Source organism: Oryza brachyantha, chromosome 1, assembly GCF_000231095.2.
Source record: "Oryza brachyantha chromosome 1, ObraRS2, whole genome shotgun sequence".
Classification (NCBI taxonomy): Eukaryota; Viridiplantae; Streptophyta; class Magnoliopsida; order Poales; family Poaceae; genus Oryza; species Oryza brachyantha.
The window spans coordinates 29,767,996-29,794,420 of NC_023163.2; the positions used below are offsets into that span (position 1 = coordinate 29,767,996).

The 26,425-nt window shown below is 41.8% G+C and overlaps 2 protein-coding genes across 2 annotated transcripts; one reads left to right on the plus strand and one right to left on the minus strand.

Annotated features, from left to right (window-relative positions):
- Positions 1 to 946: 946 nt before the first annotated feature.
- On the minus strand, positions 947 to 1,886 carry LOC102702898. Its single transcript, XM_015839713.2, has one exon. It carries the CDS (start codon positions 1,602 to 1,604, stop codon positions 1,275 to 1,277), a length of 330 nt encoding a protein of 109 aa, XP_015695199.1. The 5' UTR covers positions 1,605 to 1,886; the 3' UTR covers positions 947 to 1,274.
- A 5,108-nt stretch (positions 1,887 to 6,994) lies between these two features.
- Positions 6,995 to 11,976, plus strand: LOC102714429 (signal recognition particle subunit SRP72). Its single transcript, XM_006646487.2, has 6 exons — positions 6,995 to 7,186; positions 7,298 to 7,434; positions 8,129 to 8,508; positions 9,219 to 9,315; positions 9,402 to 9,689; positions 10,784 to 11,976. The coding sequence occupies exons 1-6, from the start codon at positions 7,045 to 7,047 to the stop codon at positions 11,765 to 11,767; spliced, it is 2,028 nt and encodes a 675-aa protein (XP_006646550.1). The 5' UTR covers positions 6,995 to 7,044; the 3' UTR covers positions 11,768 to 11,976.
- The last annotated feature ends 14,449 nt before the right edge of the window (positions 11,977 to 26,425 follow it).

Below are 26,425 nucleotides of genomic sequence, written 5' to 3' on the forward strand. Positions count from 1 at the left end.
GGTGGCTGGGCATGAATGGCCATCCGTCTTCAGTGGAGCCCCCCCTTTTCAGGGTGGACGTCCGGCAATGGCCGCAGGAGGGCCGCATCTACATTTAATTAGCCGTGAGATATACGTCGGGATGCGTGAGATCCTCGACAGCGACGCCTGTCAGGCGGCTAAGCTCGCTTGGCCGCAGCGCCGGCCGCCGTGCAATCCACAGGGACGACGACGTTGTCGCCGCATGCATGGCTGCATCTGCGCATCCTCCTGCTGCCAGCTGCCGCGTGAAGTCTCGCCGGCGCGCGCTCTGCCTTGGCTGCTCCGGCAACGTCGCAGCCAATCGGTGAGCGGCGCGGCCAGAGAGAGATGGCCGTACGTACGTGGGGCGCGGCGGAACCGGCGTGTTTTGACGGGGTGGGGGTTTGCTGACGCTGACGCCGCGGGTGGTCCGGGGATCGCGTCGCCACCGACCAGCGTCCGGCGGTGGATTGCCCGTGGCCGGAGGGGGACCCACCCGGGGCTTGATCTGCTCGTCGCGTGGGCCGTTGCACACAGTTGGTTTCTGTGAGGGAGGCGAAAGGGAAATATGTGGGCCAGGTTATGTGGCCCATGGGGGGATGAGGCCCATGTGTATCTCTCTCCTTGCTGCTCTCCGGCCCGGCGAAAAAAGGGTGTCCATATAATAGTCTAGTACCCTGTACCCGTAATGATAAACTGTTTGCATGCTGATTTATCTTACGAAAGAAGCCAAAGTTCAATCTGCGTGCATATCCTGTTCTCCGTGTGATTAAAAATAATTTATCGGTAAATTTTTTATATACATATACAAGTTCATAATGATTTAGAAGCAGAGAGTAAAAAAATAATTAGATAAAAACTCAAAATTATTGTAACTTAGACTTTAAAATTTAAATTATGCTTATAAGCATAAACATAATTAAGTGAAAAGACGAGCGGCAGGCTAGGAGCAGTAATATACTAACCAGTCGACTTCTAATATCAGGATGATAAATTCAATCACGTCATGACGCCCACCACCGTCTATTTTCATCTTGAAGTTTATTTTTTTCTGGCTTTTTTTTACATCTTAAAGTACAACAACAAATCCATGCATATATACACTTCGATCGGTTGGAATACACATCGCACGAACTACGTAGAAATTTTGTACCGCCGAATCTTTTTACCTTGAATTCGACCCAAACACGAACAAAAATTACTAGCACAAAGAACTAGGATTAGTACCACTTCATCGTCCCGATTCCTGGAACGCATCCAAAGCTTGCATCACATCACATGCCGTTGATGCAGCAGAAGATCCTGGCGCTCCTGCCCCTCGACAGCCCGCCCTGCCGCCACTGCGGCGACGCGCCCACCTCGCCGGCCAGCTCCTCCAGCGACCGGTGCCGGCGGTGCGCCGTCATCTCCCTCTCCCCGGCGCCGCCGCCGGCCGCCGCCGCCCACGACGGCTTCTGCGCCCAGGGATCGCCGCCCTCCTCCTCCTCCGCCCGCTGCTCACCCCTCCCGAACCTCATCCCCGACACGTCGGAGCTGCACCGCGAGTACGTCCTGCTCCTCCTCTCCTTGATCGCCTTGTAGATGAACGGGATGAGCCCCTCCATGCACTCGACCCGCTCGACAGAATGCCTAAACGGCTCGCTCTCGAATCGAGAACCCAATTGCGACCAACCTTTCCGAGAGGAAAGGCGCGGTTTTTATAGGAGGTGGAGCGCTCGCGCTCGTGCCTGGCACAATGGCACTACCAGTGCCTTCCGATCTGATCAGTTTCTAGGAGATGGAATTAACTAAGAAATGGTCGTTTGACTCGGGACATCTTTCGCTTGCGTGTCGTCGTCAGCTTTTGGTTTTCTGGTTGTGTTGCACTTGCGATTTTGGTTTGGTTTGGTTTGGCTCTCCGGTTGCTTGTACCTGGAAAGCCATTTGATGCCGATGGTTTCTTTTGTCTGGGTAATCTAGTTGGGTATCGTGAATTAGTAATTTGCTCGTGCAATGAAGATGAGCCCATGATTGTTGTGTTGGCTACGTAATTGGTCACTACCTGGGTAAGTAGTAGGTAGGTAACCGTGGGTTTGTCTGGTTGATGGTTTTGTGGTTAGATGCCCCTGTTTATCATTTTCTTTTCCAGTTAGGTTGCCCATGGGTGATGGGTCATGCATGAAAATGGAAATATAGAATCCTTGGCTGGTCTACCAGCTTGTAATTTCTGTGTCTGTCTCTGCCTGCAGCTGAGAAAGATCAAGAACTAATCTGAAGAGTTAGACTGTCATTTCATTTGTAAAATTAAGTATAGGGGTCATGCAAAAGGGTGAAAGGGAAATTCTTAATACATGAATGGAAGCTAAGGAAGATGATAGGTTTGGTACAATACGGTTCAGGTTGTGATAGGACAGAGACTATATGTCGTCTTGCTTGCTAGGACGAATTTGATGTGTGGTGAGATCAGATAACTTCGAAAAGTCAGCTCTGAGATGCCCTGATCTCTGAAGCTAGATAGGTTTTTCTAAACACTACCGAATATGTTCATCTGAGGTAGGCGTGTTCTCTAGGTCTGTGCCAACTATACTCAATTATGCTGCTAGAGAAGTTTGACCTGCATTCCACAGCATGCAACATCAAACCAATGTGGATCTGAGTCCTTTATCTGATAGGTTTGCTTGCAACAATATTGCAGTAATAATGAACTAATGATTGAATAAATAAACATAGGAAGGGAGAAAATGAGAGAACCAAATCTGTAGAAACAATTTGCAGATACTGTGCTATTCTGAATGTTTTAACCTGGTACCTATGCACATACATATATCTGTTGATTGATATCTGATCTCTGCATGTTAAGAGATTCTGGACCACATGTGCGATAAACATGGTTCCATATAAATGGCATACTGTATCTGTAGTATACTACCACGTAGAGAATATAGATAGCCATGATCTTGCATTTTTGATCGCACAAACCCACATGATATAACATGATCTGAAGCCAATGACAAAATATTTCATTCGATTGTGTTGTTGCACACGATTGGAGTGCTCCACCTGGCAAGTTTTAATAATCGGTCGATGGTCTGTTTGTCTGCTACCGGCCTCGAAACTTGAGACGGCATTCCAAGCTTGTCATCTTGATCTAGCTACGGGGATTCGTTTCGTTGATTATAAGCCGAACTGTTATTAATAACGTAAAAAATAATTTATAATTAAAAGCTTTATCCATATGTTTTTATTTAAAAGTCAATGCTCAGAGAATCATGATAAAGAAAATCAAATCAACTCAGTTGGAATGGAATGGAAGGGAAACTACTATGTTTGATTGATTACACATCCCGATCTCGCTGCCTCGCTGTTTTCCTTTCCTGTTTGAATTACTGCATACTAGTAGCTTCTGTTCTAGCATCAGCTCTGACGTGAATGTGTGTACGTGTAGTATTTAAAATTACAGTTCGGTTGCCAATACCTGTTGCCAGTTTCAGAAGTTTTTGAACTGTATCCTGGATAAGAGAAGTTTCGATAGTATAGTCAACTAATAGCTCCAATTCATCTATAGTCAATCTAATAGTCAATTCATATAATAATTATTTATAAAACATTAGTACATGGTACCACATGTCATATAGACACTGTCTTGGAGTCCGTGTGCAGTTGGCTATAAATTAGTATCTCACCTCTCTTCTCTCTCCTCTTATCTCTTTAAAATATTCTTTAAAATATACTTGTAGCTGGCTTATAGCCTGCTATTATACTTGCTCTAATATGTTTATCACTTCATCTGGATGCATGTTATCATAGGTGCCCATGGTGTAATATATCCCTGTTTTTTATAGAGAAGACCTGATTCAATAGGCTTGCAGATCAAGGTACAACTTATGCTTCTATAATAATAATAATAATAAATTCATTCTCATGATTATCGACACTATCTTAGCAGCAACAAACCTTTGGTACCAAGCAAATGGCTGGTTCTTAACAGGGATCGCCATTCAACGGTTGAGCTGTAGCAGCATGATACTGTGTCGTTTAGGCCATTCACAATGAGCTTTATCTGAGTGGTCTTAGATGCCATGTTGGCATAGGTCACTCATCTAAAAATTGGTCGTTTCACATTACATAGTTCAATCTTGAATTTTCAGAGCTGGCACAACAGGATGACCAATTCACCAGACCAAAAGAAATTCATGTCATTTTCGCACTTTTTTCCTGGCTGTTTTTGTATCAAGAATTTCTCGACGAGTTCACAGCAATTTTGCAAAGTATCCATGGATAATCCATTTTCTACTATGTGCGGCTGCGGTCCCGGTCATCAGTTTAGGACCATATGAGGCCAAGTGTGTCTCCGGCATGACTGAAAAATGAAGCTGTATCCTGCGTATCTGTCAGTCTATCATGCAAACTAATCACATTGAAACCGTGGAAAACGAAACAAGCTTTTACATATGAGTGGTTACCGGTTGCCATCAGAAGCAAAGATAATAAAAGCAATCCTGTTCATGCATATCTCTTTTGGATAATATCATAATAGCACTATTCTGTACTCGCTGTTCCAGGATATTGATCATCTTCACCGATAGTTGAATTTCAGTCTCTTGTTGCAAAGTTACTATGGTTGTCACCTAAAGTACCAAGATAACAGGTGCCAGTAAAAAAGGGTCCTACTGAATAATTATATTCAGACAGCGAGATTTAATTACAAGACAACAAAAAACCTACTAGATAGAGCACAGGGTCATCCTGTTGCGTAGTGGTATACAACAGTGTTTCCATGATCTGCATTTCACCAGGGAATTTGTTCCCTTTGCAAGTTGTAGCTTAAAAAAATGGATTATATTCTCTCATTATAAACAAGTAAGTTGGTAAGATCATCACTATCTTTATTGTGCCCATGCTCACTGTACAGGACCCTAATCTGCAGCCCCTGTACTCTAACCAAAAAGCTTTCCAGTGTCTGAACTCTGGATACATGTAAAGGCATCAGCAGAGTGGCATCTGCCATGGATTTCCTTTCCAGATGATGCAGAGAAGTAATCTTTTTTAGTGCCTGTACTTTTAAGACAGCTTAGCTGATGGCTGCTGATAACAAAACACGCAATAATTCAGCAGGGACTAGTTGCCGATGCCATGTATCAAGCATCAACCATGGTCCAGCTGACGAAGATTTCCTCAGTGTTCAGGGACGGTGTTTCCTTTGATCTTATCGATGAGCACGGCACTAAGCGCTATGCTTATTCAGTGCGCAATAGACCGGCCACCTAACGCAAAAAGAGCAGCTATCTTGAAGATTTCAACCTTCATGATGACTCAGTTATTTACACACATAACGATCAATTATACAATGAGCAAATTGCAGAAGTGAAGCCGGTTTTGCAAATTTACGGAAGGAAATGGTACCCACATGTCAGTGAGATATTAATAATATATTTTTAACATTGTAAAATTATAATGACATGGTGTAAATTTCCTTTTATTTAGAGAGGCAGAAGGCTACGTCAGAGTGTGCGAGAGTGCAAGAATTTGGCTTCTTAGATTCATACACCCACTTTTTTTAATAATCAAAGAGCCGCATGTTTTACATGTACTCTCGGCTAACTTTCTGTTGATCATGGCTCTCGAAGTCCTTCAAAACACAGAATTTTGAAAAAAAAAACGTAGTAACAAGTCTGCGTTATGAAAGATTATAATATATAGATGATAAAATTAACTACTATAATGATAAAAAACTATTTAAAAATATATGATAATAAGCTTTAGTATGTAAATTTTTTGATAGTTTCGGAAACATGCGCAACAAAAATATTATGGCTCGATAAATTACGCACATGTAATTGGGCATGTAACAAAGGACTTTCAGGTGTTCAAGGCCAATGAAAATGCTGTCGGAAGAGGATTCAGCGTTTGCCGTTTGGTGATTCTGGTATAAAAAAGGACGGCGGATATTGGGCGGCGGCGGCGGCGGGGGAGTAATCCGGCGAACTCCGGCGGCGGCCGTTGTTTCGCTGCCGGTTCCTTTTTTCCACCGAGAATTGCCCTGGGAAGAGCTATCTGTATAAAAGCAAACATAGGACTATCATGGTCGATAATATATTGGGCATGTTGCTGTTAAATTCTGCGCGTGATGGGTTCCTCTCAACTGTCTCGCTTGGCGCGAGGTATCAACATATCTTTGATGGATGGATATTAGGATATAAAATTATGAAATCTGATCCTTCTGGCCACTGGAAGGGAAGTCAAATGACAAGAAAAAAAATGCCAAGTGCACCATTTTTAATTTACAATTTTTTTTTGCAATGGGCATTTTGAATTTTTTGGTTCAACTTTAAATTTTTGAGTGAACTTGAACAGTATGTGGGCTGTGGCAGCACCAGTCTTTTAATTTACTTTTTTTTTGCAATGAGAATTTTGAAATTTTTGGTAGAACTTTTTTGCGAGCAAATAATTTTTTGATTGAACTTTAACTAGCGTGGGAATAAGTTCATGAAAAATCCCTCAACCAAATGTCGATTACGTGTAAGGTCTCTTAACCTAAAAACCAGAAATGTATATCTCAAACTCACATAAATCATGCAAAGAAGTTCCCATGACAGTATTAACTTTATTTCTGACTTGTTCGCTGACATGGCAGACGATGGACCCCACATGTCAGCACGCAAAAGCCTAACGAGAGAAATAATTCCGTGTATTAATGCCTCAATGACCCACGGCCATCGTCCGTCACATCAGCAAAATCAGTCAAAAATAGAGTCGATACTGCCATGGGACCTTTGGTTTGTGTGAATTTTCAGGTATACATTTATGGTTTTAGAGTAAAGAGATCTCATATAGACTCAACGTTAACTTGAGGGATCTCAGATGAACTTATTTCATTCATAAATCAGTTGGCAGGCCCATCATCTAATAATATTTATGGGCCGGTTGTGTGGGCTGTCCGTATTGGCCCATCTTGGCCCATACAGGGATAAGGAAAAAAAAACTCATATACGGTTTTTTTTTCCACGAAAATTTCGAGGCTCGTGAGTCGTGTCGTCCCTCTCTCCCCTAGCTAAGCAAATCCCGATGCCGCCCAAATCGAAGGCGGCGGCGGCGGCGGCGGCCGCCTCGGCGGCGCAGCCGGTCGCCGTGGAGGACCTCTTCGCGGCGCTGCACCGCCACATCGAGGCCGGGGAGTTCCCGCAGGCCGTAAAGGTCGCCGACCAAGGTAACCACCACCACCACCACCTCCTCCTCCCCTTCCTACGCGGCGGCGGCGGCTCCGGTGGACTCCTCTGGCCCCCGCCACGCTGATCTGACTCTCCCGCTGATCCCGCAGTTCTGGCGGTGGCGCCGGGTGACGAGGATGCGGTGCGGTGCAAGGTGGTGGCGCACATCAAGTCCGACGCGACCGAGAAGGCGCTCGCCGCGATCCGTGCCGCCGAGCGCCTCCCGATCGACCTCAGCTACTACAAGGTGATGCGAGACCACCCCGTTTACTCCTTTTTGCGCGCTGGATCTGTTTGTTTACTTATATTACCTGGCATGCGTGCGGCGGTGGCTTGTCATTTTTAGGATCTTGTACTGGCCAGATCTGTTAATGTTTATAGCCTGACTTAATATCTGGTGATTTGACTGTCCTGAAGCGAAATTTTTGGGAAGCATTTCGCCTGTGTAGCTTAGTTCATGGTAGGATAATTGCAAATGATGATGCTGGTCACATTGCATAGCAAGTTTTCCTCGAGGCTGTGACCCAATTGAGAGTGTTGCATGCTAGCATTGCTGATAGAATCTGACTGTCTGTTTGACTGTTTCTATACATTTAGATTGCAATGCACACTTTTGAAGGTATATATTGAGGGAAAGGAAGGGGAATTTTACCAACAGTCATCCAATCATCTTAGTTGTTGGCTAATGTGAGACATTGTCGTGACTTGTGACTCAAAATGCTGTTGGTTAGCTGCAAACTGAGTGCTAGTTATGATTAGATATTATTTATTAGGCGCTTGTTCTTTGCTATTTATTCAACTATCTTATCCCCACAATCTGTTTCTGTTGAATTTTATTACATACAGAAAAGGTTGTACTTGACAGGGCATATTGTTTTTTGTAATTTTGTTAATAAAAAATAATATGCTCTTGCTAAGTAATTACTTTGATCTTTATTCAGGCCTATTGCTTCTATAGGCAAAACAAACTACAAGAAGCTCTGGAGCTATTGAGAGGTCAAGAAGAAACTTCTGCTGTTCTTCAGTTGGAATCTCAGATTTATTATAGGCTAGGTAGAATGAATGATTGCATGAATAGTTATGAGAAGCTCCAGAAATTTAAGGTTGAATCGATGGATCTGAAAATAAATATCATTGCTGCTCTGGTTGCTGCTGGAAGGGCCTCTGAAGTTCAGGCAACCATGAAGGCACAAAAGGTTGATCTTACCACGAGGGCACTCAGGGATGCTCGAAGCTTTGAGCTTGCATATAATTCTGCTTGCTCGTTGATAGAAAATAAGAAGTACTCAGAAGCTAAAGAGCAGCTGGATTTGGCAAAAAGGTAATTTCACTGAGGAACTGATAGCTCAAGCGAATATGTTCTTTCAGGTAGCTTGAACTGATATTCCATTTTATACTTCCCTTCGAACATTAGAAGAATGGTAGCTGACAGATGGCTTACTAGTTCATTGATTTTTTTTTTGTAGTATTGGCATTTTTTTCCCATTATTCTATGTTTTGGATGAGTTCAGTGGTGGAGCCAGTTCCCGGCACCTTGGGCTAGTGCCCGGGCTCTGCCTCGTGCAGCAGTGCAATGCCTAATTAATTGTCATGCACGATCTTCTTAAGCAATGGTTCAATGGAGGTTAAATTAGCAAGGAAAATTACTGAAATTAGCAAAGCAAGGCTCAACACCATCATATGTATACACTATAGCACTATGTATGATTGTAGCCTGTTTGTCAAAGCAACACAATTGCTAGCACTCATTATCCTTTTTTTAAAGAATGCTAGCCCTATTGATATAATCTCTCGTATGGGTTTATCTCTCCCTAAATCACAACTTATCGACTGCCAATTTGGTAAATGATATATGAAGCTGTAGAAATTTACATGAAGAAAATTTAAGCTCGCCCAGTCTCAAGAAAGTTTCTGTATCCAGCTCTGGATAAGTTGCTTGGCTATGAAAACTATGCAAGACCAGTTAGTTCTTTGCCAATATTTTAAGGGCCTGCAATTTGTTAGATTTTAATTCTGTTGTTTGTTCTGCAGAATTGGGAAAGAAGAGCTTATGGGGGAAGATTACGGAGATGATGAGATTGAATATGAACTAGCTCCTGTGTCTGCTCAGCTTGCTTATGTTCAGCAGGTAAATAAACTGGGAAAGTTTTCTTATCTATATTTTTTGTTTAATTTTCACCCATGGTCTATTAACTATTCTAGCTATATTTTCAGCTACAAGGACAAACCCAAGAAGCTATGGAAACCTATACTAAAATGACAAGCCAGAACTTAGCAGATCCTTCTTCACTTGCTGTGGCAACAACCAACCTTATTTCCTTGAAAGGAACCAAGGACGCTGCCGATAGCTTGAGGAAGCTTGGCAGGCTTATTGAAAAATCTACTGCCCCGAACAAGTTGCAGCTTATTGAAAGCCTTGAATTCAAGCTATCTCCAAGGCAAAAAGAAGCACTGTATTCTGCACATGTTCTTTTACTCCTCCATGCAAACAGAATCGATCAGGTTTGCTGGGAACAGTTGATCCATCTCGCACTTGCCCTTTTTAGATATCATCTGTTAGCTAGTAATATATCCGTTTCACAATGTAAGACTTTTTTTAGCATCGCTTAGATTCATAGAATGCTAATGAATCTAGACATATATATAAACAATATACATTGATATATAGATAAATCTAAGCATAGCTAAATTGTTCACAATATGAAACAGGGTATTGCTGAAGAATGTACCAATTGTTGTGTTTTATTTTGATTTTATATTTCTTACTCTTCTGGCATCATTGTGCTAAATTGTTTCTCATACTCATTGCATTTTTATACCATCTTTTAGTTTTAGTTTTTGGTTTACCCCATGTAGTAGCATTAGAGATTAGCCCAATCGAAGGATGCTAATTGAGGATTGAGTGATTGGAAATAACTTAAGTATAGATTATTCTCTAGTGAAAAGATCTGCTTGCAATTGAACGTGTATCCTATGGCTCTAAAACAACTAGTCCCTCCGTTCCAAAATATAAGCATTTATAGGATTCAAATTTTGTACTACAATATAAACATTTCTACACTGATTCCCATAATTTTAATCATTCCAATGATTCCAAAGCCAATCGGATGCTTCGAAAAGGAATTTAATCAATTCGAAATTCAAAAGTTGACCATTGAAGTGACTAAAATAGAATTTTTTGACATCTCCTTAATCTATGCTAAACAACCTAAAAATGTTTATATTCTGGAACGGATGTAGTATTTAGCAAAAATATGATTTAGATTTTCTGTGCTGTGCTTAGTCTAATAATATCATAAGCTCTACTCTTATCAACTTCACTATCTTATGAGTGTTGTCAATTCAGTTAACAAGGAAAGTGGTAATCATCATCATGATTGGTCTTTTTCACAGGACAGATCAATATTACTGAAACCTTTCATTCACCTGTCTTTGGTCGGAGCATACAGAAATTAGCATTAATAGTATTTATACTAACTTTGGCAATAGAATTCTTTATTGATTATTTGTTAATATTTTCTTATCATGTTTAATTGCTTTATTTCTTGCTTCATTGGACTGATTAACAGATTTTAATGTTGTCTTGTATATTTCAGGCACATGAGCTTGTCAGTGGACTACTTGGTATGTTTCAGGATAGCACATTCCCTGTTTTGCTTCAAGCTGCAGTTCATGTTAGAGAGAAGAAAATACAGAAAGCTGAAGAAATTCTTAGCCGGTATGCTGAGAAGCATCCTGAGAATTCTAAAGGAGTCCTCCTTGCGCTTGCTCAGATTGCTGCTAGTGCCAATCATCTTCAGATTGCTGCTGACTCATTATCTAAAATAACTGACATCCAGCACATGCCTGCTACTGTCGCTACACTAGTAGCCCTAAAAGAGCGTCTAGGTGACTCTAATGGTGCTTCTTCTGTGCTTGATTCTGCTATCCAGTGGTGGAAGAATTCCATGACTGAGGATAGCAAATTAGATGTGTTCATGCGGGAGGCTGCTACATTTAAGCTCAACCATGGGCATGATGAGGCGGCCTGTCAATTGTACGAGGAGCTTGTTAAGAGCTTTGGGAGTGCAGAAGCGTTGGCGGGGCTGGTAGCAACTTCAGCACGGACCAACCTTGAGAAAGCTGAACAGTATGAGAAGAAACTGAAACCATTGCCAGGTCTGAAGGGAATTGATGTTGAGAGCCTTGAGAAGACATCTGGTGCAAGGCCTTTTGAAGTGCCCAAACCCATGAATGAGGACGTTACTGATGAAGTGAAGAAGCAAAAGGCTAAGAAGAGGAAGAGGAAGCCTAGATACCCGAAAGGGTTTGATCCAGCAAACCCAGGGCCACCACCAGATCCTGAGAGATGGCTGCCCAAGAGAGAGCGGTCAAGTTACCGCCCAAAGAGGAAGGATAAGAGGGCTCAGGTCAGAGGTGCTCAAGGAGCTGTGACAAGAGATAAGCACGATACGTCTGCAACTTCATCTGCGAATGCCAGTTCCTCATCGAAAGCAAACCAAGCGACCAAGGCTGCAACTGCAGCCTCAGATCAACCAAAGGGCTCCAACAAGTCCCGGAAGAAAAAATCGAGATCTTAGACGACAAATCCAAACCATCACAATTTACAAAATTAACAGTACAATAGACTCGCAATTTTGGTGGTGTTTGCATTCATTTGCAGGATCTGTCATGCTTTTAATATCATCTTTGGTGGTCGTATGAGTCTTTGCTGTTGCGAATCCTATTAAACTGATGCGCTCCTGGTTCTTTGCATGTTAATGACGTGTGATAGCACTCTCTTTTAGCATTGCTGCGTTCGTATGAATAGTGTTCGGTTATGCTTCAATTTTCCTAGCAAGTGATATCAGAGCCGGCGACCCAATCTACCCGGTGGCAGCTGCACCTCGTCTCAACGCGTGCAGATGTAAAAAGAGTGCAGCGGCATGGTCCCTGAGGCTAGCAAACCTTGTTCTGTTTAGTACGATGCGATGAAAGCGTTCAGATGAATGTGACACCCCTGTTTTTTCGCTTATTCTCGTGTTTACAAGCCAAAATTTGAAATTTAAAGCTAATATATTCTCGTGTTTATAAGCCAAAATTTAAAGCTAATAATTTTAGGTTTTTTTTTCATCAAAGTACTACGAATACATATAAATTATATTCTGTTTGCCCCCCCCCCCCCCCCCCCCCCCCCCGCACCCCTCTGAATTGTAGAGATCCAAGAAATGGATGGTTCTGACTTGCAAATCAATCAATACATGAATTTTAGCGATTGGTTTAGACTTGCAAATCTTTCGAGAAAATCAATGTCATTGATAATTTGTTTTGTTTTTACAAGGATAAATGTCCCCAAACATTACCGGAGTATTTCAATATATATATATATATATAAAGAAAGAATCAAATAACTAACTAAGCCTGAGTTCCAGATGGAACTCAAATTGCGGTCTCTATATATCAGCTAAGTCTGTTATATATCTTCAAGCTTGGACTCTAGACTGACTCGATTCTTTTGGCACAGTACTGGTGTAGTAGTAACTAATTAAACTAACTTGTAAGCAAACAAGAATCTAAACGTCTTCCTCTGTAGTAGTAACTAAACTAAACTAAATTAACTTGTCTAATCAACCCAAGGGCGGCATCTCCACGTCAACGCCGAAAATCCTCACGGTGCGTCCACGGCGATTTGTTGGCGTGGGCTCCGGCGCCGGCGCCGGAGCTGGCGTGGGCATTGTCTCTGACGCTGGCTCTGCTCCATGTTCAGCCACCTCCTCCTTTGGCTGCTCAGGCTGAGCCTGAGCCGGTGGCGATGCCGCTGCGGCGATCGCCGGGACAGGTTCAGGCGCCGGCGCCGGCGCTGCGCCTTGTCCGGGCGGCGCGAGGGAGAGGCGCAGGTCAGAACCGTCCTGCGGCGGCTTCTGCTTCTTCCTGTTCACGACCAGCGGGCGGTTGAGGTGCTTCCTCATGTGGCCGCCGAGCGCTACTCCCGTCGGGAACGCTGCCGGGCACTGCTTGCACTGGTGCATGACCACCGGCTTGGCGCCGGCGTCGTCGTCGCCATCGCCGCCCTGGGCGGCGATGGCGGCCGCCATCTTCTCCCTGTTGACGTGGCCAGCCACGTGGCCACCCAGACCCTGGTGCGTCTCGAACTCCTTGTCGCAACCCTCGTACCTGCACCGGTACGGTCCACCATTTGGGGCTTCAGGAAGCAGCAGAGCCAGCTGCGGCGGAGCGTCGTGGTGGGCGCCGGCGGCAAGGAACGGCGCAGCAGCTGGCACGTGGTGGTCGTCGAAGACCTCGTTGGGAGAGGGCTCGTCGTGAACTGGCTCGGGATACGCTCTTCCGACGGCGGCCACCGGCGCGGGCTCGCCTCCTTCCAGTTCTTCCTTGGACGGGAGGAAGGCAACGGTGACAGGCTGGTAGTGGCCGCCGCCGCGGCGCCTGCCCGTCGAGGCCCAGCCGAGGGTGAGGTGCAGCGACGGCTGCTCCTTCTCCTTCTCAGCCTGATGCACCCTCTTGTGGCCGTACACCGCCTTCCTGCTGCCGAACTCCCTGCCGCACAAGTTGCACAGGAACACCTGCGGCGCCGCCACGGGAGCAGCAGCAGCGGCGCCGCCGGCGCCGTCGTCGCTGCCCGTCGCCTCCGATCCGGAAGACGGCGTGGGCGAAGGCAGCGCCACCAGCACCTCCTGTATCTCCGCGATTACGTCCTCGACCCGCCGTCGCTTGCACACCGCGTGCTCGCCCTCCTCCTCCACCTCCTCGCCGCGGCGGGGCTGGAACACGAACCGGCCTTCCTCATCCTCGCTCTCTGAGCCCGAGTCATACCACCCATCACCACCAGCACCTCCACATCGCCGGATCTCCCCCTCCTCGATCTCCTCCTCCTCCCGACGGCGGCGACCGCTCCCGCTCGAACTACCACCCTCCATCTGCTCGATCGGATCGATCTCTTCTCGCTCCGGAGCGCGATCAGATCGCGATCAGATCAGCAACAAACCAACAAGCAAGTAGTAGGGCTTTGCTCTCTCCAAACTAGGGTTTCTTCTTTTCTTTGCTCCGCTTGTGGGTGGCGGCAGCGTGCAGCACGTTATATAGCGGCGGGTCGGGTCGCGTCGCGTCGCGTTCGCGTGGGGCCCAAGCTGAGTGAGCCACGTCACCGCGATAGGGAGATAGAGACCCACTCGGCTGCGGGCTCGCCGTCCGGTTTTTCTAACCAAACCTATTACGGTTTATTCAAGAAATTATCTCATTCAACTCTTAACCGTATTGCCTCATCTTTTATCTATCCTCTAAAAAGTTATTGATTTTTTTAAAAAAATATAAAAATAGATTAACACTAAATACACACCTCTAAAAATATAAATTAAAACATGACTTCTCTCACTCGGTTGTAGGCTCGCCGCCCGGTTTTGTAACCAAACCTGTTACAGTTTATTCAGGAAATTATCTCATGCAACTCTTAACCGTATTGCCTCATCTTTTATGTATCATCTAAACAGTCATTAATTTTTTTTAAAAAAATATAAAGATAAATTAACACTAAATACACACCTCCAAAAAATACAAATTCAAATATGACTTCTCTCACTCGGCAGTGGGCTCGCCTCCCGCTTGTAACAAAACCTGTTACAGTTTCTTTAGGAAAGTATCTCATGCAGCTCTTAATGGGTATCGTCTCATCTTTTACATATATTCTTTTAAAAAAATATAAAAATAGATTAACACTAAATACACACCTCCAAAAAATAAAAAATCAAATATGACTTCTCTCACTCGGCTGCGAGCTCACCACCCGCTTGTAACAAAACCTGTTACGGTTTCTTCGGGAAAGTATCTCATGCAACACTTAATGGGTATGGCCTCATCTTTTACATATCATCTAAACAGTTATTAGATTTTTTTTAAAAAATATAAAGATAGATTAACACTAAATATTAAATACACACCTCCAAAAATATAAATTCAAATATGACTTCAAAGATTCTTAACGAAAATAATAAATATGACTACGACTATATGTGTACTCCCTCTGATTTTTTATTGAAGCCGTTGACTCTTTTATTTACGTTTGACCCTTAATCTTATCTAAAACTTTTGTCCAAATATACAAAATTATAAATCATACTTAAATTTAATTTACTAATAAATCAAATCATAATAAAATAATCAATAATTCTGAGTGATTTTTGTTACGAATGGTAAATAAGATGAAAGGTCAAACGTAGATAAAAAATCAACGGCGTTAATTATTCTGATTGTAATTGGTGATTTTTGTTACGAATGGTAAAAGCCATATTTAAACTTGCATGTTTGTAAAGTGATATATATATATATATATATATATATTATAATAAGCTATTTTCACATTTTTCAAATTTTTTAATGACTACATAGATAGCATAAGAGGATGTCCCTCTAGAGTTTAAAATCACTCCACGTGAAGAGAGATATAGACAGAGAGATACAATCTTTTTTTTTTCGCATGTGCTTCGAGATTAAGTTTGTTTGCTTGATTCCTGGACTAGCATACACACTCTCTCTGCTTCAATTTTTTTTTGTTATAGTTGATGTCAAATGTTGACCACTGACGTGTCACATACGAATGCTTGGGAGTCAATGTTAGACGACTCCAGTGCATGATCTAAATCTTAGAATGCGTGGGCGTGCCAGTCAGTTTGATCCTGTAACTGACAAGATAAACAGTAGAACAAGCCAATCGACTGTCGAGCTGATAGGTAACTAAAAGTCCAGCCGATCGGATGTTGATACTGCAATGGTTAGCCGATAGGATGAACGATCGGCTGTAGAAAGCTTGGATCGGCTAGAAACTTGATAGAAATAGAGCTAAATTAAATATTAGACCAACATAATTTGCCAAGCTAGTTATTAATCTTAGTCGATCAGACGAGCCACTATAACCAGATCGAACTGGATGTGCAGAGATTGAACTTAACCAAGACAGTATACAGTCGAGTACGATATGATTATAGGAAACATGAAGATCGATAAAGCTAATAGATAAATCGACGAATTACTTGGAATAAACAATGAATCATGTGTTGGCTAAAACCAACTTGCATGTAATTCTCGTAAGCCGATGCAATATAAATAACTACCGATCTAACTAAATCAAGTCGATTGATATAAAAATAATGCAGTAAGGCAATCGGCTACTCTATTGATGTGAAAATAACGAACATGTAGATCGGCAAAGATTATCGGATATAAACGACTGACAAACGATCAAGATCTATAAAATATCTAGACCAGATTGCTAAGAATAATCATAGAAGATCGGACCCAACCAAGGCAGTTCAAGATTACGCCTAGCAATGTCAGGCCAGATACTAAACAATCTAGATTGCTATCAAGCCAATGAGCCGATGACTGAAAACTTATCGGCTGATACTCCGATAAAACTATGAGCAAGATATATCAATCTGATATAAACTATCTGACAAATGCAATGTACTAGATCGGACCTAACCGAGACAGTACTAGATTGAATATGTCAAACAACAAATATCAAATCGACGTAAATCACCCAAATTGGTCGACCAGATCAACTCAAGATATAGAAGGAACTCAAGCCGAAACTGATAAGATAACTAGCAATTGCACAACTAGATTAGAAGATCGGACCGAACCGAGACAATCCTAATCTAGTCGATGCGATTACCGTGGCCTGGCAGAACGTAGGACTTACCCCTCCGCCGGAGATCGAAGTCGGGTGGACGCTAGGCCGTGTTGGCAATGACATACAACTCCTAATAGATAAAAAAATAACAAACTAGTCTTATATGGACTCTATCTCTAACTCCTACTATATAAAACACACACAAGTCCTGATCGGACTCTAATCTCTAAGAGATAAAATCCTAACTAACTCTAACTACTAGATAAAATTACGCCACCAAGCCTTGGTCTACATGATTCCCTGTTGAATTCGGTCTATTCCGGATAAAATTTCTATCGGCAACTGCGTCTTTTCTTATCCGAATCCAACACGAAAATTTACCAAATTTTGGTGTTAACTGTTATCTAGGTAATTATGTATAGAAAATATTTTTTTACGGTATTGCTCTACGAATATGTAAGTTTAAGTGTGTGTGTATGTATATATATATATATATATATATATATATATATATGAAATATAAGTAGCAAATATGACTTTGAATCGTATGTTTTCAAGAGTACATTCTTGTCTAGCTAGTTGGTATACTAAATGTCTTATTTGGACTCAATGTTAAGCTTTCGTTGACTGTGCCGTGACACTAGTTTGTTTTTGTTTACAGAGATATATCTTCAATTTGTTTGCCGATAGATAATAATCTCTCTTCATGTTTAACAGTATTTAGAGATTGAGTGTTTGTTTGAGAGAGATACTATCACACATGCTCCATCTCTCTCGTCCGTGCATGGGTAACGAACTTACGAGCTCGGCGATCTCACGAGCTGGAGACCTGGGCCCATGCTGGAATTGTTTATTTTTATATTTATTCTATTAACTTTTTTTTCAAAGATATATCTTTGTTTAAAAGTGGTAAATCTAACCTCTCAACGTCTAACGCCTAGGTAGTGAGCACGGAATATAAATACTAGCTGGACGTGAAATCCGATATAACAAATGTCTGGCGAGGACCGTTGGGTGGAGGGTGACATATTTACAAGCGGTCCCTTTGACGTCATATAGCTAAACATTTTATCCTGGGAGGGGCCGCTTGCAAATACACCAAGCTAAGTGGAGGGATGGTTATTTTGCAGACGCCCCCCTTCTCGCCTAGTAGGTGGGCGTTTGAGCTCGAGTAGGAGATCGCCTGCAAAATCACCTAAGAGACTTAAAAAAATAATTTGAATGTTCTTAGATAAATCGATGATAATTTTCTCATTTGGACTCAGAACGGAAAATTTATATGCATGGACATCTATAGAAAATTACATCCGTTTCTTCTCATATTATAGGGTATGGCGAAATTAGAATCGTGAAATTCTACTTACAAAATTATGTTTTTCATGTGAGAAAACCCGTTGGATTGCTACGACACATGGTTTGTCCGTTTGACCTTAAATTTTATGGCGGGTTATTGTGTGCTTCTAGGTGAACCAAAAATATCAAACTAAATTAAAAGTGAACTGTCTTTTCTCTCCACTAGAGAGAGAAAGCCCTCCAAGTCTCCAGCCTTCTCCTCATTTGTTTTGCAGACATCCACTTGGATCGTCTTAAAATGTCTAGCTATATGGTGTTAAGGGGACCACTTACAAAATAATCATGTTGTCTCTAACTACAAAAGAGTGTGAATTTTGCAGGTGATCCCCTGCCAGGGATAAAATGTCCAATAGCTGGGCGACAAGGGGACACCTGCAAAATTCACACTCTCATCTAAAGACCGTCTCTCTCACTCCTCTCGTTGGTTGTCACATAAGATACCATACCAACTAGCTAGGCGTTAGGGGTTAGATTCACTATTTTTTGAAAATTTTTAATAAAATATAAACAAAAAAATTTGACCATGCTGCTAACGTAATTGGGCCAACGTAATTGGGCCTTCGGGTGGCCACGTATCTGCCTTGTTTATATGTCTAGTGGGCCAAGAATGCAGAGGAATGCGACTTTGACCATACCTCAACAAAAACATACGTGGAAACCTTTATGATAAAAAACATGGGCATCGCCTGACAATAACTTAAATAAGAAGATGATTACAACACTAAAAAATAACAATGGACCATCATACCCTTTGCATGAAGATTACAAAAGATATATCTACTACTACTATAAAAGGGAGTAGTGGTGATGGTAGGGCCACCTACCCCACCACCAACTTCCTTCTATTTTTTAAAAGAAAAAAATTGAGACCTATATGTTAAACCAATTTTATTAAATATATTTTAATAAAATACTAATGATATTTTTTAATAAGATCCCGTTGCAACGTATGGGTAATATGCTAGTAAAGGAGAAATCTAAATGTCCTCGTAAGAAAATATAAGTCTTATTAGAACACTCTAAGAATTCTAAAGAAAAAAAAGACTAGAAGTCACATTAGGAAACTAATATCATAACCTGAATACATTGCATATTAAAATTCAGAACATATCTGATAAAAAAATCACAAAATCTTAGCAATAATAAACCCATAACACTACCATTAATTGCCTAAAATGTAAGGTAAGACCTCATCTACCGTGAGCAGCAAATCTCCTAAATGCATACTATAGTTTTGCAACGGCCACAGTACAACACATTGGTAGCTATGCACACTAATCAGACAGGTCACTGAAGCTCACAGCTAAGTAACGCACACCTGAGCTAACCTCTACTGTCACTCAACATCCAGTCCACATTTAGGGTCACAACCACATGCCGGTTCTCAATCTCCCCAAGTAAACAGCAGCGTTTCTCTCAAAGTGTTGATAGCAACAACATGTTGTGGCATGCATCCTACACTCTTCTCCTAGGTTCAGCTGCCATGGAAGAATCTAAGCATCAGAGACATGGCCGCGTTCGTGGGTGTTGGGGTAAGTAACCCGGCATAAAAAAAACGTAGTAATAGATTAGTACATGATTAATTAATTATTAATTATTAAAAATATAAAATAGATTAATATGATTTTTAAAAACAACTTTGCTATAGAAATTTTTTGCAAAAAACATACCGTTTAGTAGTTTGGAAAACGTGCGCATGAAAAACGAGGAGGTAAGTTTCTTACCTAAGGGGACGAACGCCCATAGACATGTTTTGACAGATTGTTCGGTAAATGAGAACGCAAAGAACTAACTATCATCAAACATGGCATCCCCCAGCTTCATTTTGATCTTGCAGCACTTGTAAACCAGCATTTTGCCCAAATACCCTTGGGGCAATTCCCTCACTTTGGGCCCTTGATTCACCTCCAGCAAGTGACAGACAATACCATGGTAGTTTTTGTGTGTGTGTGTGGCTGACTGTGTGGGCCCCACATATTGGTTTTGTTTTTTTGGTCTTCCAATACCACATAAGCACATCATTTTCAAATGGGACAACGACCAAAACACCGTTTTGAAATTTTGTATTTTTGGATAATCTATTTTTATGATAGCTATTTGAGGGTATAAACAATTGAATTAGCTGGTAAAAAGGAAACGTATCACTTTAAAAAGTCATATAAGAAACATTTTTACATAAATATTTTTCATGAGATTAATCGTTTAAGAATTTATAAAACATGCCATGAACGTAATTCTACATCTACTTTAAAAAAATATCCGTGTGTTGCATACGGTTGCACCAGGTCAAGTTAAGTGTAAATTAAAATGAATTTTGGAAATAAGTGTTACAATGAAATTATGGTCAATATACAATTGATTTGGAAATTATATTTGCATTGAAAAGTTTATAGTTGAGAATAGTACATTGTGCTCAATATCATATATAAATTAAATAAGTTAATTTTACTTTTACTCCCCGTGCAAGCCCTTCTTCAGTCCTCGTGCAATTCTCGAAGGATGATCTAAAATCTAAACTGGAGGTGAATTTTAAATCCGAATTGAAGGTGAGTTTTACTTCCAATTCAGATAAAACATATCCTTAGTAAATTGCGTATGTGAATGAACGTTGCAGAAAAAAAAAAGATTAATTCATCGTAGGGCCACCGAACCCACACTATAGGCTTCGTAGACATAAAGCCTTATCCATTGGGCTACACCTTACTCCTTGTAATTTGCTGGAGCACAAATTGATTTAGTGCAGATTACAGTACATGCAGGACGAAACGTTAAAAAAAAGAATTTAATTCGTTATAGAGAGGATCAAACCCTCGATTACAGGTGTGGTACACCGTACACACGTGACTTATCCATTGGGCCACGGCCATAATCTGGTCGAGCGCAAGTTTTGTTGAACTAATGATCAGCGCTCACAGATGGCGGACGAAAACGGCAAGCATGAACACGGTTCCTTTTTATAATACTACGCAGAGAAGAGGTTTTAAAAGCATCAAGTCAATCAAAACTACTCGAGATGGGGGATATTCTTTATCCAATTTTGTGGTTCAGGGATGCATATGAAACTTGATCCATGGTTAGGGAGGTAAAATGGACATTTTCTAACCAGATACGAGCAGGTTTTAGCGTGGGCTGCATCTGTGAGGTCGGCCCACATTGGTGTTGCTGGTCCACCGTGCGTTGCGGGCCTCCCCAACGAAAATCCACCGGAGGCAAGCCCACACGGCAACCGGCTGTTCGCCTGTTCCTATACTGGTACAAAAAAAAACCACGCTGTCCACACCACGAGGGAAAAGCTCGTGTTGTTTCACGGCCAATAATACTCTCTTCGTGTTCTCCAAAAAAAAAAAAAATAATAATAATAATAATAATAATAATAATAATAATAATAATAATAATAATAATAATAATAATAATACTCTCTTCGTACCAATATAATCCCGAAACAAGTTTATTTTGCATGTTTTTATATACTTTACTTTTCATCTTATTTAAAGAATTTTATGACTAATATTTTTTTATTATGATAAAAATATAAATAATATTTTGCATGTGACTATTTTTTAAATTTTTTAAATAAAATGGATGATTAAACGCTAGAAAGCAAACAATGAACATGTTCGCTATTTGTCAATCGTTTGACAATTTATAATCTATCAATCGGTTTTTCTGTCCATTAAAAAATTTTCTATGATTTCTGCTTGTTGTTTACTATTTAATTTCAATCCCACGTATAATAAAAATATATGTTGGATTCAATTTTTTGAAGCGATTACTCCAACCGCGTAGGCTGTGTTCGCCCAAGGGTATAAGTTAACTTAGCTCTCTCGTTTTTCATGCATACGCTTCCCAAACTGATAAACGGTATATATTTTGTAAAATTTTTTTATATGAAAGTTGTTTTAAAAAATCATATTAATCTATTTTACATTTTTAATAATTAATTAATTATGTACTAATCTATTACTATGTTTTCCGTGCCGCGGTATTCACATGCTACTTTATTTTGATTTTCTTTGGTAATATTCTCTTCTTTTTATATTATAAGATTTTATTAATTTATTTGTGTGCTAATGAATCTATACACATGCACAAAACATTGATGCATGAATTAATCTAGACAAACTTAGAAAATCTTATAATATCAAACGGAGGCAGGATTTGATCTCAATCCCACATGTAATAAAATTATATGTTAAATTCAATTTTTTTAAAGCGATTGATCCAAGGGTATCTCCAACAATGAGGACTTATTCGTTTGTTTCATAGGATTGCAAAATCATAAGAATAGGAAAAGTAAAGGAGTGTCATGGCAACTCCAATCTAAAGGAAATTTTCCATGAGATCTCTCCTCATGCTAAGAATCCTTTGAAATTAACTCACCACAACACAATCCTAAGGAATTGGCTAGGTTCCATTGCTGTGAAACGAATGATATTTACAGAAAAAAATCCTAAGGTTTTAATTCCTGAAAAATCCAATAAAATCGTTTGAACCGAATAAGTACTGAACTTTTTTTTTTACAGCGGGTACTATCTCGCCGCAGACGGTGGTCAACTACGATGCGACCCTGCAGGTGGTGCGTGTGAACGTGGACTCCTAGGCGCGGTGGCCTCCTCTCCTCTCCTCTCCTCTCCTCTCCTCGCATTTACTCCAGCCTGGCCGCAGTCGGATGCAGTGCAGGCATGCGCACACATTCTCGCGTACAAAAATCCTCCAAGGACTTGTCACTTCCGACCCTGACACTCTGTCCGCCCGCTGCTACCTCCGCGTCTATTTACGCCACCCTGTTCTTGCCATTAAACCCTCGCCATCGCACAGAGTGAGAGTGAAGAGTGAATGAGCAAAACGAACCAACAGAAACGAATGTGAGAGCAGGGCAAGTAGGAAGAGCGAGCGAGATGAATTCGCGCCTGCCTTTGAGCAGCTGAGCACGCAAGCTGAGCAGCAGGAGAGGCAGTGGCGAGGGGAATGCGAGAACTGAATGTACGGGGGAGCAGCAGCAGCATCAATCAAAATAGGCTCCCCACTGTGCCTCTCCACTCTCCATCTCCATGTGAGATGGGACGGCTCGTCCCTTCATGCATCGCAAGCTGCCGCTGCCGCTGCTGCTGCATTCATTCTGATCTCGCCTCCCAAGGGCAGGAAGGAAGGAATTGTAAGGATGGCTGGGGGCATGGCCGCCACAGAAGTGCAGGCAGGGCCAGCCCAGAGAGAGAACGGGTAGCAGTACTACTCTCTACTCCTCCAGTAGGCAGAACCACCCGGCGCGCGCAATAACTTCGTCATTCCCTCCGCTCGGCGCCTCCCTCCGTTTTGTCCCCCCCCCCCCCCCCCCTCCCTCTCACCGTCGAATGCCATCGCGCACCCGGGAGGAGTGTAGTGTAGTGTCACCCGTTTTCTTTCACTTGCTCTGAAACACGGGGCATTGACAGCGTCGCAGTGCAGCGAGAGTAGTAGTACGGGGGTAGCCATCAGCAGAGCAGTGTGGGTGTGTGTGTGCACTGCACAGTACATCCGGCGCAGATCCCAGGAATGATGGGAGAAAGGGATAGTGGTAGTCGCTAGCTAGTAGTGCAGCGTTTCATTCCAAACCGCCGGACGGCCGAGATCGACGGAGGAGAGGATCACTGTGTTCTTCCTGCGCGCGCGCGAGCCTCCGATCCGACGTTGACAAGACGGAGGTTCGGGGGGGTGGTCGTTGTCCATGGTCGTGGGCTCGATCGAAGCCAGAGTTCTGAACTGAGATGAGTGAGAGGAGTCAGAGTCACCAGGTCTCGCGCCGTACACGCTGGCCCCGGAAATTTCAGCGCGTGAAAAGGCCCTGCAGTGCAGTGTGGTTCGTTCAAGGTGCAGAAACAAACATGACAACTCTACGAGCCTGTAGATAATGGTCCAGCGTTGCCTGTTTTGATCGGGTAGATCGGTGTGGATTTATAGCCACATGTAAATACTAGTAGGAGTTAATCCCACTATACGGTTAAGTGGATCAACATATACTTCAAGCAGAGCAGGAGCAGCTAGCTATAATCATCACATGCACTTGTGCACAACTTCACGTGTACGTGTACCGAACGAGGCGTGAACTAAACCGATCGTCCAAGAAAAACTGATGGTGAAACCTTGCACATGGCGCGCGCGTAATCGCCATCATTAGCGCCCGCCGCAAGACGGATTCCTGTATGCATACACACACCACGTCCGTAGTAGCATTACCTGAGAGCAACCACGGTCCAAACCTGTTTATACGAGTAGGTCCCACTATATATGGTAGCAGGTAAATTACATGTTACAATGTATCCGGATGAAAAGGTTTATATGGGTAGGTCCAGGGTAAAAAAAAAAATCTCATCCACGACCTCCCGCATGTCCGTTTATTTATGATGTGCTAGATGTCTAGTGTAAATAATATTTTCTTATCACTTTTACTATTGATCAAACGTTTGATTTTCTGTTCTTCTGTCAAATACGCACGTAATGCATGGGGGATTGGAGGAGAGCGTGTATGGGATTTGTTAAACTTGTATGTATGACTTTAGATTATCATCCAACGATAGTGAATGGATTTGATTGATGAAATTAAAATTTTAAACATTTAATCTTTAGACGGACCCTTTTCGTGCTATAGGTAGGTTTTGCTATTTGTTTCATATTGACTACTTTTACAGTGTTTTGGTGACTTAGTATAAAATATTTAATTCACTGTAAACTACTTTTTATCAACACTGTGTAGTCGTAGTTGCTCTTAAACGACGACACAAACACACAGAGATGTGATATACGATGCAATGTATGTACGTACGTAGGTAGCGATCGGTAGCCAGTACGCGCGTGCAGGCACACTGATTGCTAAACCTTAGCCGCACTGTAGCACACAAGCATACCATCATGTGAAAGAAACGCCCGAATTAATTGCCGAGCTAGAATTGGCAGCCGACCACCTGCCGCCCCCGCGGTCCAGCCTCCCTACCTCATCGTCTCATCTATATTGCCTGCTAACTGGTGGAGTGGTGGTACTCATGCGGCTTCTGATTTTGACGATTCCCATGGCTGGGCTAGCTCGGTCAGGAACATTAGACATGATATGGTTTCTATAAACTTTTCTTCATTAAGAAATTAATACTAGACACTACTCTTTTAATGTAAATACCATTATTTCACACTTAAATTTAATACTACTTATCTCACATGATATCTTAAATGTTGTGTAGAAACCATGTCTCATACAAGACATGGTTTTATTTTCTTTCCTCATTTATTCACTTGCCACATCATTTTTATCCTATGTAATAACTTATTTAATGTTATAAATACCATCCTAGTCATTGGGTTAAAAATACCCTCATAAGCCACGGAATTTACGAGCAGCAGGCCGATCCGGCGAACACCTGAGCGGCGCTGCCGAGAGAAAAGAGATCCTCCTACTTTTTTTTCCTACTAGATACTAGAATAGAGGCTGACACATGGACTTAGCATAAAAAACCAGACTAGAGATGGATCCGTTCAGAAGGTCGGTCCTGTTTATCGGTCAAATCATTAGTTTATTTATTAATATTTAATTTAATTTATATTATTTTTTAACATACAACCATCATAAATTAGTAAATTATATAAAAATAATCTTACTAATTCGTTGATTCGGTCTGTATTTTTGTTATTATACATATGGACCCTATATTAATCATGGGGTATACTTCTCAGTCACTAAGGACTTGTTTAGTTTGTAAAATTTTTTTCAAAAACATCACATCAAGTTTTCGGACACATATTTAAAGTATTAAACGTAGTCTAATTATAAAATAAATTTTAGATTTCGTCTGAAAAACCGCAAGACGAATCTTTTGAGTCTAATTAACTCATCATTAGCACATATTAGTTACTGTAGCACTTATGGCTAATCATGTCCTAATTAGACTTAAAAGATTCCTCTCATGATTTTTCCCATAACTATGTAATTAATTTTAATGTTCATTTATATTTAATACTTTATTTAGATGTCCAAAGATTCGATTTATTTTTGGTAAAAGTTTTTAGTAACTAAACAGTGCCTAAATTACGAGGAAAAATATGTCAGAGGAACTGAGGAAGTTCGTCCGCGGCGAGATGGATCGGAGGAGAGCGGGCGTACGTACAATCTGCGGCATGATGAGAGTTTTGTGGATGCGTGAGTTGTGACCATCACGGTATTGAATACTAGGCCGAAAGGGCCCTGGGACGACAGGCCGGGACCCCAAGTGCTCAATCATGCAAATGACTCTACCACTAC

Bases quoted from the DNA above. Each gene is read 5' to 3' on its own strand.
- LOC102702898 (XM_015839713.2), bottom strand. From the start codon at position 1,604: ATGGAGGGGCTCATCCCGTTCATCTACAAGGCGATCAAGGAGAGGAGG.
- LOC102714429 (XM_006646487.2), top strand. From the start codon at position 7,045: ATGCCGCCCAAATCGAAGGCGGCGGCGGCGGCGGCGGCCGCCTCGGCG. The intron at 7,435-8,128 runs GTGATGCGAGAC...ATCTTTATTCAG, and splicing joins TCGACCTCAGCTACTACAAG to GCCTATTGCTTCTATAGGCA. The intron at 9,690-10,783 runs GTTTGCTGGGAA...TGTATATTTCAG, and splicing joins ATGCAAACAGAATCGATCAG to GCACATGAGCTTGTCAGTGG.